The sequence below is a fragment of the Babylonia areolata genome, chromosome 31 (assembly GCF_041734735.1).
Source record: "Babylonia areolata isolate BAREFJ2019XMU chromosome 31, ASM4173473v1, whole genome shotgun sequence".
Taxonomy (NCBI): domain Eukaryota; kingdom Metazoa; phylum Mollusca; class Gastropoda; order Neogastropoda; family Buccinidae; genus Babylonia; species Babylonia areolata.
The window spans coordinates 924,688-937,500 of record NC_134906.1 but is presented as its reverse complement, the minus strand read 5'-3'; the positions used below and the strand labels follow the sequence as shown (position 1 = coordinate 937,500).

General features: G+C 47.5%; 1 protein-coding gene across 1 annotated transcript; it reads right to left on the bottom strand.

The window, feature by feature from the left end:
• Positions 1 to 6,860: 6,860 nt before the first annotated feature.
• LOC143275740 (uncharacterized) lies at positions 6,861 to 12,150 on the bottom strand. The gene is made up of 5 exons (XM_076580016.1): positions 10,605 to 12,150; positions 9,963 to 10,153; positions 8,497 to 8,530; positions 7,823 to 7,971; positions 6,861 to 7,073 (listed from the first exon to the last, which is right to left on the bottom strand). Exons 1-5 carry the CDS (start codon positions 11,236 to 11,238, stop codon positions 6,861 to 6,863), a joined length of 1,221 nt encoding a protein of 406 aa, XP_076436131.1. The 5' UTR covers positions 11,239 to 12,150.
• Between the last annotated feature and the right edge of the window lie 663 nt (positions 12,151 to 12,813).

Genomic DNA, 12,813 nt, shown 5'->3' with positions numbered 1-12,813 from the left:
TGTATTGCTGTATCATCAGCAAATACATCACATATTGCATGTTGAATTGATAAACGTAGATCATTGATATACAAGGAAAATAAGAGAGGGCCTAGAATTGACCCTTGTGGTACTCCTCTTGGAACATGGAAGAAGAAGAAGAAGGAGGAGGGGGAGGAGGAGGAGGAAGATGGGAAAAGGGACGAAGAATGGAAAGAAAAGAGGAGTTGGACGACAAAAAGAAGAAAAAAGAAGGAGGGGGGGGGGAAGTTTTAGGAAGAGAATAGGGATTAAAGGTGAAATGCAGAAGAAGAAGAAGAAGAAGAGGGGGGTGGGGAGGAGGAGGAGAAGGAGGAGAAGGAATGAAAATAAGGAGAAAAGGGAAAAAGAAACGAAAGGAGAACAATCTGCACAGTTTCTATCGCTACTTTTCTTCTTCACTGGAAGAATGTCACGATTTTCTTTCTTTTCTTTTTCTGGCTGGTCGGATGGTCATCTTTCCGCGACCGCTTGACACGCTTGAAAAGGGTCAGCACGTTTGTGTGTGTGTGTGTGTGTGTGTGTGTGTGTGTGTGTGTGTGTGTGTGTGTGTGTGTGTGGTGTGTGTGTGTGTGTGTGTGGTGTGTGTGTGTGTGTGTGTGTGTGTGTGTGTGTTTGTGGTGTGTGTGTGTGTGTGTGTGTGTGTGTGTAGTGTGAGTGTGTGTTGTGTGTGTGTGTGTGTGTGTGTCGTGAGTGTGTGTTGTGTGTGTGTTGTGTGTGTGTGTGTGTGTGTGTGTGTGTGTAGTGTGAGTGTGTGTTGTGTGTGTGTGTGTGTGTGTGTGTGTGTAGTGTGAGTGTGTGTTGTGTGTGTGTGTGTGTGTGTGTGTGTGTGTGTGTGTGTGTGTGTGTGTAGTGTGAGTGTGTGTTGTGTGTGTGTGTGTGTGTGTGTGTGTAGTGTGAGTGTGTGTTGTGTGTGTGTGTGTGTGTGTGTGTGTGTGTGTGTGTGTGTGTGTGTAGTGTGAGTGTGTGTTGTGTGTGTGTGTGTGTGTGTGTGTGTGTGTGTGTGTGTGTGTGTGATCGCAGTCTCCAAGGCAAGATACCGAGTACTGTGTCGAGTGGATCGAACAGCCTGACAATGCCTTTAGATCATTCAGATCTGTTATCTCTGGCGATCTGTAGAGCTTACAAGACAGATCACGATCATTATTGGCTTATATGGGTGGCGCTCCACATTAGGGCTGGGTGGGGGTGGGGGGTGGTGGGGTGGTGGCTTGAAACGTGAAGATGTTCATCTCTTGCCGAACAGATCGAGTGAAAACGGAGGTTGTCAGAATAAGGGGATTTCTGAAGATTTAACGCAAGCACGAGTACAGTTCCAGTTTTACCGGAGACTTTGACACAGCCATTTGCTGTTACTACTTACTGTACCAGAATGTCTGCGACTCTTCCGCTTGTGATGTTGGCCTGTGTCGCAGAAGAATTCAGTTCAAGAAACGAGGACTAGACTCGAATAGATGGAACTGTCTGGTACCGCATTTACATATCTAGTATGCTGCTGTCACCGCCTTTACATATCCTGGAATGCTGCTGTCACCGCCTTTACATATCCGGGAATGCTGCTGTCACCGCCTTTACATATCCTAGAATGCTGCGGTCGGCTTTGTGGTACTGTCAGGTATGTTGCGGCGTTGAGGATTCCACTGTGAAGCTGACTGTATAGTACGGACTCTTCAGAAACTCATGCTCATGCTCATTACTTCAGGTCTTTAGTGTCATGTCTGACGACGAAACTCTGAACAGTTTATAAGACAAGATAGATCGGGCGACTGTGAAAACATCCAAGTTTATTGGATTGTGTGGACACTGTGGTTTTTTTGTGTTTGTTTTTGTTTTTGTTTTTTTGTTGTTGTTTTTCTGGAAGTGATGGAGCGGAGACTCCCGGGAAAAGACATAGGTTCCCTCTGGTTCCTTGTGGATACTTAACTTAGGAAGATTTCCAGACCATCGTGTGAAGGCGGGTGGTAATAGCCAACGAAAGTGAGATTGATAGGGGAAATTTCAAGTCCATCAGACACGGGTCTTTGAAGGAAGAGACCAAGAGAAAAAGAAACAAAAAAACAAAAAACAAAACAAAAAGAAGAAATAGTGGGCCATGAACCCAAACCCATACCCCCAGAACTTGGATCTTGGAGCTGCGAGGAGAAAAAGCTGATTTCTATGTCTTGTCTTGTCTTGCCTTGCCTTGTCTTGTCTTGTCCTGTCTTGTATTGTGTGGCGTTATGTTGTGAGGCGTTTCGCGTTGCATACGGTGGTATAAAATTGCCTTAAACTGTATGCCTTGATTTACATTGCATTTGCACAATGTTACGTTACAATGCGTTGCATTGTGTTGTATTGAATTTACATTGCAGTGTGTTGCACTGAATTTACATTGCAGTGTGTTCCATTGCATTACATGCTGTTTTATTTCATTCTGTTCTGTTGCATCGTGTCCTCTCTCCACCTTCTAGTATCACCTGAACTTTCTCACCCTCCTCTTCATTCTGCTCATCTTGTGATAATTATGCCTTTCTTATTCTTCCCCATGTTCCCCCTTCCCCTTTCTCCTTTGTCTTCTTCTTCTTCCAGCTACACCATCAGTCCAGCACTGGTCATTAATGACGTCGGTTTCACCAGCGTTCCTGGTTGCCATATAATTCGGTCATGAGGGAAGTGTCGACAGGCCACACATCTTGACTGTTTGTACAGGGGAGGAAGGTTGTCACACTGTTAAGACGCTCAGCTGCCAGTACAAGACAGACACTACAAATGGTTTACTGACTGAAGCCTTGAGACACTACAAATGGTTTACTGACTGAAGCCTTGAGACACTACAAATGGTTTACTGACTGAAGCCTTGAGACACTACAAATGGTTTACTGACTGAAGCCTTGAGACACTACAAATGGTTTACTGACTGAAGCCTTGAGACACTACAAATGGTTTACTGACTGAAGCCTTGAGACACTACAAATGGTTTACTGACTGAAGCCTTGAGACACTACAAATGGTTTACTGACTGAAGCCTTGAGACACTACAAATGGTTTACTGACTGAAGCCTTGAGACACTACAAATGGTTTACTGACTGAAGCCTTGAGACACTACAAATGGTTTACTGACTGAAGCCTTGAGACACTACAAATGGTTTATTGACTGAAGCCTTGAGACACTACAAATGGTTTACTGACTGAAGCCTTGAGACACTACAAATGGTTTATTGACTGAAGCCTTGAGACACTACAAATGGTTTATTGACTGAAGCCTTGAGACACTACAAATGGTTTACTGACTGAAGCCTTGAGACACTACAAATGGTTTACTGACTGAAGCCTTGAGACACTACAAATGGTTTATTGACTGAAGCCTTGAGACACTACAAATGGTTTATTGACTGAAGCCTTGAGACACTACAAATGGTTTACTGACTGAAGCCTTGAGACACTACAAATGGTTTACTGACTGAAGCCTTGAGACACTACAAATGGTTTATTGACTGAAGCCTTGAGACACTACAAATGGTTTACTGACTGAAGCCTTGAGACACTACAAATGGTTTACTGACTGAAGCCTTGCTCATATCAGGGGGGGCGGGGGGGGGGGGAATCAAAAGCACCAAAACACATGTAAAATGTTCTTCCACACTCTCCGATACGCTCAGCTGCCAATACAGAGAGTCCGTGAGGGTGTAGGATCGAATCCCGCTCTTGCCCTTTCTCCCAAGTTTGACTGGAAAATCAAACTGAGCATCTAGTCTTTCGGATGAGACGATAAACCGAGGTCCAGTGCGCAGCACGCACTTAGCGCACTGAAAAAGAACCCATGGCAACGAGAGTGTTGTCCTCTGGCAAAATTATGTGAAAAGAAATCCGCTCAGAAAGGTACACAAATATATCATGCATGCACTCAAGTCCGGACAAGCGTGTTGGATTATGCTGATCATGGTCAGGCATCTGCCTAGCAGATGTGGTGTAGCGTATATGGATTTGTCAGAACGGAGTGACGCCTCCTTGAGAAACTGAAACTGTAGAGGGGGCAGTTTTGGAGAATGTACTCCGTTTTCTGGTCTTCCTGTCTACAGGGGCAGATGGGAGGTGGCACCGAGCTTCAGTTTCCGCTACACGTGACTGTTCAGTCTGTTGTGACCGATGCGCAGTCTCACCAGGACACCTTGCTGCTCAGTCTCTGGGTAGCGTGTGGTTGTCGTCCCTGATTGTTGTAGACGCTGTAAGTGATCTGAGGTTCTCCTCCGTCCTCTTTCTCTTTTTCCCTTTCCTAGTTATTGTCGTCTTTCTCGCCTATCTCCTTTTCCTTCCACTTGTTCTTCCAGTGTTCTTTTTGTAGCTTCTTCTTCTTTCTAGGCGCCTTGGGTTATGGTGCTTGGTCAGGCATCTGCCTGGCTGTTCTGTTCTGATGTAGCGGATATGGATTTGTCCGAACGCAGTTACGCCTTCTTGAGAAACTGAAACTATCTTTTTTCTGTTTCTTTTTGTATCACTCCTATTCTCTTCGTGGTATATATGCCTCCTCTTCTTTCTTTGTCTTCCTCTTCCTCCTCTCCCCCTCCCCTCCCCCTCCTCATTTTGTATCCACTTATTCCCATTCCTCTTCCGGATTAATCCGTCTCGCCCATCCTCTTTCTAGCAACCTTTCTTCCTCCTCTCTTTCTCACCGCCATTTTACTGTTTCGTATGGGTTTGTGTTGTATCTTCCTGTGCTTGTTTCTCCTTAGTCATTTCCTTCCTTCCTTCCTTGCTTTTTTCCTTCCTTTTCCCTCATCCCCCTCCTCCACTTCTTCCTCCTCCTCCTCATGCTCACCCCCTTCCTCTTTCCACATCCTTCCCAACCGATTTCTCTTTCTGTTCACTGACTCTCCTCCCCTCCTCTTCTTCCTTCTCACCTTCACTGTCCTTCTTCCTCCTCCTCCTTCTCTTCCTCGGCCATATCTCCCCTACCACCACACCTTCCTCCTTCTCTTCCTCGGCCATCTCTCCCCTACCACCACACCTTCTTTCTTCTTCCTCCTTCTCTTCCTCGGCCATATCTCCCCTACCACCACACCTTCCTCCTTCTCTTCCTCGGCCATCTCTCCCCTTCCACCACACCTTCTTTCTTCTTCCTCCTCCTTCTCTTCCTCGGCCATCTCTCCCCTTCCACCACACCTTCTTTCTTCTTCCTCCTTCTCTTCCTCGGCCATCTCTCCCCTTCCACCTCACCTTCTTCCTCCTCCTTCTCTTCCTCGGCCATCTCTCCCCTTCCACCACACCTTCTTTCTTCTTCCTCCTCCTTCTCTTCCTCGGCCATCTCTCCCCTTCCACCACACCTTCTTTCTTCCTCCTCCTCCTTCTCTTCCTCGGCCTTCTCTCCCCTTCCACCACACCACCTTTCTTCTTCCTCCTCCTTCTCTTCCTCGGCCATCTCTCCCCTTCCACCACACCTTCTTTCTTCTTCCTCCTCCTTCTCTTCCTCGGCCATCTCTCCCCTTCCACCACACCTTCTTTCTTCCTCCTCCTCCTCCTTCTCTTCCTCGGCCATCTCTCCCCTTCCACCACACCTTCTTTCTTCTTCCTCCTTCTCTTCCTCGGCCATCTCTCCCCTTCCACCTCACCTTCTTCCTCCTCCTTCTCTTCCTCGGCCATCTCTCCCCTTCCACCACACCACCTTTCTTCTTCCTCTTCCTTTTTTTTCGTCCCTTCTTTACTTTTTTTTCTTCAGCAGACGGAAGATTGCGCGACAAACCGGTATCTTCAGGACAGCTTAGCCAGGCGGCCATTACACTGTCATGGCGGCAGTGTGTCCAATCAGAAAGGCGATTACACTGGCGCGCGACTCCTCGTGACGATTGTCTGTCTGGTCTGAGAGAGGGGGAGAGAGAGAGAGAGTGAGTGAGAGAGAGTGAGTGAGAGAGAGAGAGAGACAGAGACTTACACTGAGACTGAGAATAAGACTGGGGTACTTTATTCATTCAAGGCCTTGGTCAATAATCAATACATCAATCAGATAAGCATCACAAGTCCTCACAAAATGTGTGATACAAGAGACTCTCGCAGCTGAAATGCTCTGGAGAGAGAGAGCTTAAAACATTGGTTGATAAGCTAGAAAACAAGTTAATTGATAACCTTAGACACAAGTTAGACTAAGCTTTAATGTAATGTCACGTACTTTTACATACTTATAGGGCTGCACGTGGTTGCACTCTGCTTCAACTAGAACAAATCGGAGAACAAAAGCCTTGAGACACTACAAATTAAAACTGAACCTCCAACCTCTTTATTTTACTGAAAAGTGCTAGTCCTACATGTTTTTGATCTTAACATGAGACACTACAAAGTTAACAAAGCTAAAAAACTAAAATGTTTATACTTATATATAACATAATAGTTTATATAATTATATTGTAAACTGAGGGGTGGTTCGATTCTGCACCAGAACAATGAAAAGTGTTCCAGTCGAAGCAGGGCAATATAGGATCACGTGAGTGTGATCATCCTCTTCTCCATCCCAGTTTGACATGGAGGTTTATGAGTGTTTACTTTCAATACGCACAAGTAAGTACATCCATCCTTAAACGACACTAAAAAGTACCCACGGCTAAGCGGGCACCCTGCCAAGAATTACTTGACTAAATCCCCTAATGACATATATCATCCCATGTCACTCAAGTTCCGGGAGAACGCTGGAAGATCTGGTGCTGGTTTATCCCTCCATTGTGTGTATATAATTGCAGCTACAGGAGTGGATTCCTCTTGAAACTCAATTGTATAGGCATTTTGGATGTACAACTTCATCCTTTACGTCACAAGAGTGAGGAGAGGACATAACTCTGGCCGGTAGCGGCTGATCAGTTTGTTAGCGATGCCAGTCTCAGCCACGACTTGCTACTCCCCTGTAGCTGTGCGTTGTGTCCGGGGAAAAGGGGTGACTGAAAGCAGGCGCCACACGGGAGATCTTCCATTGCTGTCGCTGGCTGTTTGACCGGGAATTGTCGCAGTCCTCACGTATCTCCACTGTTTCCTTAGCTGTGGGGTGCCCGCGTTCTAGGCCGTAGGGCCTTGGCAGGATCGCCTGGCGTTGATTCTGAGAGGGGGTAGCGAGGTTGTCCGACGCGAACCTCAATGAAAATTTTTGGAACGGACTTTTGGTATTTTGATCACCTTTTCTCTCGGTATTATGCCCTTGGGTTCTGTGTCTCCCCTCTCGCCCCCCGGGGCGGCGGCCAAGTTTGGTGTGGGGTTTTGCCCTTGCTGGAATATAATCCCCCCCATGGCTTTTTGAACCTAATGTCCTCCTCTGCTTCTCCCGCTGCATGCCATGTATCATTATGTATGGTGATTGGTTGTTTCTCCTAAAATTCCAGAAACTTACTGTATTGACATTACGACAAAAACCACCCTTCCTCATTTCCAAATCATAAAGCTTCTACATCACCCCTTACCCAAAGCATACTCCAAACCAATTCTACTGTGGACTACACATGCAAATCAACAGTGTTTCCCTACCTTATTCAACTTCCTCTCCCTCTCAGAGCATCGGCACACATCACACTTCCACACACATTTTTCCTCTCTCACTACTTCCCTCTGCTCCAGCACCAAACCACCTTTCTTCCTCCTTCACGATCCTGCCCTCCCTTACACCACACTTCCTGTCTTTCCCCACCCCTTCAGTCTGCCTGGGCCCCTGGACCACACTCTTCTTCCCCTCCCGTTCTGGACACCGGTGCCAGTTTACACACCTATTACCACCGGTCTGTGTCACTCCTGGAGACCTGCTGCTCCTGGCACTCCATTCTTCCCCTCCTTCTTGCTGGCCATTTCCTAGCACACCTGATTCGGTGGTCTGGGCCCTCCTCCTTTCTCCTCGGCCAATTCATCCCACATCTCTTGCTCCTGACTGGGTTTCTTCCTCAGCCTCGTTCCCCTACCCCTGAACTTCTTTGCAGTCCTCTGGTTCTCATTGTAATCCGGCACTTTTCCTTGGGGAGAACCTTACCCACCTTTGGAATCCTTTCACACTGACTGACCTTTCGTCTATTCCTCTCTTCTCCCCCTTTTCCTACTCAGCCCTCTCCTGACCACCAACCTCTTTCTGACATTACCCCTGTTGGACCATTCTTTCTACACCACATTTACACCATTGTCTTCCCTTCCCTTCCTCTTGCTGTTCTCGCTTCCCTCCACCTTCTCTGCAGTCCTCGGCTTCTCCTTGCCGATGCGTGTTGCCCCACCCCTTCTTCTCTCTCGTTTTTTTCTCCCTTTTTATTTTGTTTCTGCAGGCCATCGGAAATTTGCGGACCTCACATCTCAGCGGTAGCCAGCCATTCGTCAGGCGGCATTGTCCATGCTGCACAGGCATGGCGTGCCGGGGACTCCTCTGACGATTGTCTGTCCTGCTGAGGGGAAAGGAAGAGTAGTGAGGAATGCGACGTCGACGAGACAGACCACAGAATGTGATCAACTCTGGGTGTTGGTTCTCCGGTCCATTCAGTCCTGGTCGTCACCTGCAATGGCTGTAGAAGAATACAGCCATCTCCCCTGGTGTACATGAACAGGCCCTCGCATTCAAAGTGACTGGAAGATAGAGAGAGCTTAACGACTCACAACTACGAATCGAATTAAGTGATGGTCACGTTATTCACCCATAATAAACTGGGCACTGTTTGCACATCGTCAATATGAACTGTACTGGATAAAACTGGCAATGTACTGATGAAAGACAATCCCAATCCATCTTTTTGTGTCAGTAAATCTGCTCCTCTGTTCTGTCGGCGCGCTAAAAATTAAAAAAAAAAAAAAAATTTTGATTCGATTCTATAAATAAGATATGAGATGATAAGAGTATTGTAAAAATGAAGTGTCGCTCGATTCTGACAAAAATAGAGGGGACATGGGAATGGATTTATATACTCATGTTCACTTTACCACACACAGTAAGAAGATGTTTTTCATAGAGTGTACTTTAAAACGTCACCATAAAGACAGCACACAAAGCCGCACAGAGTTAGTTCCCCTCACAATCACGACACAGCCAAACCTGTTCCTTGTTCTTCTGAGGATCAGCAAGAAGTGCCCTGTGCAGTCGGTTTTTCTGACCCTAAAGCGGGTGTGACTAATGAGTTCAGAATGATCTCTTCCCCACTTTTTAACTCATGTCAATACACATTCTATGATGACTTCACCCCGTTCTATACAAATTATGATGAAGGACAAAACACTCTGGTACGTTAGCCGGCTTGATGAAGTCGACAATAAAACTTGCTGTTACGTTCGAAGTTCGCATCTAGCTAAACCACTGTTGTTGAAGTCGCCACAGGAGCGCTTGAAAGACGGCGGCACACGGGAGATGTTCCAACATGCTGTGCTCGGCTGTTTCGTAACACGGATTGTGGCAGACATCACGTAACTGCACGTGTTCTATAGCTGGGGCGGGTGACGCCGCGTCCGCTGACCAAAGAGGGCCGACTAGGGGAGTAGGGGTGAGGAGGGAGGGTGGTGCGGGTGTCGGCGCAACCTCAAAGACTGGGCTTTGGACGGAGCGGGAAGGGAGATAAGAAGGAGGGGTGGTGAGGGGGGAGGGGACAGAGTGTGGGTGGTGGGGGTGACGCTGCTGGCACACTATAACACCCACCCCCGGCTTTTGAATGCAATGTCCTCATTGCTGCTGACCACATGCTGACCAATGCCATCATCAATTAATGCTAATGGGGAGATTAGTTCTCTTACCCAAAAATTAGCAGAAACATAAACATGTGAAAATGAAGACATTACAGGACAAAAGAAACCACCAAGAATACATTTCAAAATGATAAAGCTGTACATAACACCATAACCCAAAAAGGCATACATAAAAAAATCAAACGGGGAGCTACACAATGCAAAAATCAACAGTGTTCCAGCTGACACAATCAACAACCACAAGCCCTGGAACAGAGGAAAAAGACACACAACAACATAGCATGACACACACAATTTTCCTCATCTCCAACATTCCCCTAGCAGGCTTCAGCAACAACTCCAGCCAGTGCCAGATGGCTTGCACGACTCCTGTCCCTAGCTCTAATCCTACAGCTTGACCCTGACAGTTTCCCAACCCTGTCAGTCTGAGCTGGGACCATGGCACCTGCACATGTCCCATGCACCCCAGGCTTCGGATGAGACCTGGTGCCAGTTTCACACAAACCAGTTACCACCGGTCTGTGTGACACTCCTGGAGACCTGACTGCATCCTGGCAGTCTCCATTACCTGTGCCCTCCCTTGTGGCACATGTACTAGGAACACCTGGATCAGGTGGTATGGGCAGCAGCACCCATTCACCCTGGCAAGGATCATCCTCACAGTCAACCCTTGTCCTGACTGGAGTATTTTCTTTCAGACTCGGATCCTGCCTCCTGAGACTATTGGGCAAGTCTCTCTGGTTCTCATTGTGGAAATCTCGGTACTTTTCCTTGGGGAGAACCTTACCCACCTTTGGGGAAATCCCATTTCCCACCACTGACTGACCTTTCCTACGTCTATTCCTTCTCTTCCTACCCAAGGCCCTTTTCCCTAACACAGCCCCATCTCTCTGACCGACTAAATCTGACATTAACCCCTGTATGGACCTATTACTCTCTTCTAACAGCAACAGTTTGTCACCCAATTGTGCTGTCTCTTCCCTGGCCTGTTGCTGTTGTTGGTCCTCCTCCAGCTCTCTCTGCAGTCTCAGGGCTTCATCCCTTGCCTGGATGAAGGTGGTGTGTGGCTCCCTCGTCACTACGCGGCGCAGCTCCCTTTTCAGCAGGAGGTTCCGGAGGCCATCGATGAAGTGGTCCCTCAGCATCTCAGCGGTGAGGGCCCCAGTCCTCTTCGTCCGGATGATCCTCCCCATGCTGCACAGAGCATGGGAGTAGTCCAAGGTGGACTCCTCTGGCAACTGCTTCCTGCTGAAAAATGTGGACAGCAGTGTGGTGACACGCCGCCCGTCGCCGAACACCCCCAGCAGAATGTTGATCACCTTCTCTGGGGTGTTGGTCTCCTCCAGGTCCCGCAGCATCAGCTCCCTGCGTGCGGTTCCCTGCAGATGGCTGTAGATGAAGTAGGCAGCCATCTCGTCTCCCATGGTGTACGCAGCCAGGACCCTCCTCCCTTCAGTGATGAAGTCCTCAGCCGACATCTTGCCTGGCTCACCAGTGAATACTGGCAGTGTGGGTGCTACGTACCACCCCATGGGAAACAACTGCGCCACTGTAGTTGGGGTTGTCATGTCTGGGCTGTTACTGGGCTGTGTTACCTGGCTGTGTGCTGCTTAAGTCCTACTAACTGCTTAACCTGCCTTTTGTGTCAGTAAATCACTCTACCTGCCTATCCTGTCGGCGACGCCAAGTTGTAAAAACTGAAAGTGTGGTTCGATTCTGATAGAAGAGAGAGAGGGGAGCAGACAGGGGCATATAGGATCAACTAATCATGCACTCACTCACTCTCTCCTCACATCAATAGCAGGGCCACATGGAGTGGTTTTTATAGAGTGTTTACTTTACAATACAGCACACAGTAAAAAGATCATCCATCACCTAAAGCAGCACATAGTAAAAGTTCACCCTAAACCTAAAGCAGCACACAGCCCAACAGGGATTTCCTTGTTCCTCACATCACTGATCAGTCAGTCACCCTGTGTCAGTCAGTTCTTCTGGGAGACAGCTAAGAAGTGGCTGTGCTGACTGGTTTTATCCCTTCCCCCAACATACTGTGTATACTAATGCAAGCTACAGAATGATCTGATTCGCTACTTCAACCCACTTGTCTATACACATTCTATGATGACAACTTCACCCGTTTACGTCACAAAGAGATTGAGGAGACAGGACAATAAAACTCTGGGCCTGTTAGCCGGCTTGATCAAAGTTCGCATTAGCATAAATTCTCACTAGCTTACGTTCTGAAGTCCCGCCATCTAGCTCAGCCCTGTTTGTGAACGGGGAGAAGGGGAACGACTTGAAAGACAGGCCGCCACACGGGAGATGTTCCAACATGCTGTGCTCGGCTGTTTCGAACACGGGAATTGTGGCAGACATCACGTAACTGCACGTGTTCCTATAGCTGGGGCGGGTGACGCCGCGTCGCTGACCAAAGAGGGCCGACTAGGGAGTAGGGGTGAGGAGGGAGGGTGGTGCGGGTGTCGGCGCAACCTCAAAGACTGGGCTTTGGACGGAGCGGGAAGGGAGATAAGAAGGAGGGGTGGTGAGGGGGGAGGGGACAGAGTGTGGGTGGTGGGGGTGACGCTGCTGGCACACTATAACAATATATATAGATATATAGATAGATAGCTATGGCAACATCTCTGGTCACATTACAGCATGGGAGAGAAGAAAAAAAAAGAAAACCGGGGGGTCAAATTTCCAACGAAAAAACAAACATCAACAACATATACTTCAACTTAGACAGAGAAAGAAGAAGAAGAAGAAGAAGAAGAAGAAGAAGAAGAAGACGGGAACGAACGAGCCATCATTCGCAGTTTGGGTTACATGGAGGTGTCAAAAGCGTGCCGACTGAGCCATATGAGCTACACCACATCTACTTTAACCGCGTAAACCCAACACGATTGTCAAGCCTTGACAATCTACGTCAGGCTGCATCAACATAAAGGAAAAGAAATAAAATGCAATAGATAAACAACAAAAATATAATCACATTGAAATATTAGAAGAAGAAGAAGAAGAAGAAGAAGAAGAAAAGGAGGAGGAGGAAGAAGAAGAAGAAGAAGAAAGATACCTGGAAGACTGACTGAAATAAACTAAAATGAATGAAATGAAGTTTGAAAAGAGAACGAGAGAGAGAGAGA

Excerpts from the sequence above, each read along its gene's own strand:
- LOC143275740 (XM_076580016.1), bottom strand. The coding sequence starts at position 11,238 with ATGACAACCCCAACTACAGTGGCGCAGTTGTTTCCCATGGGGTGGTAC. Across the intron at positions 7,972-8,496 it reads TTCTTCTACAGCCATTGCAG|GAAAAGTGCCGGATTACAAT; the intron begins GTGACGACCAGG and ends GTTCTCCCCAAG. Across the intron at positions 7,074-7,822 it reads GGCCCAGACCACCGAATCAG|AATCAACGCCAGGCGATCCT; the intron begins GTGTGCTAGGAA and ends ACCCCCTCTCAG.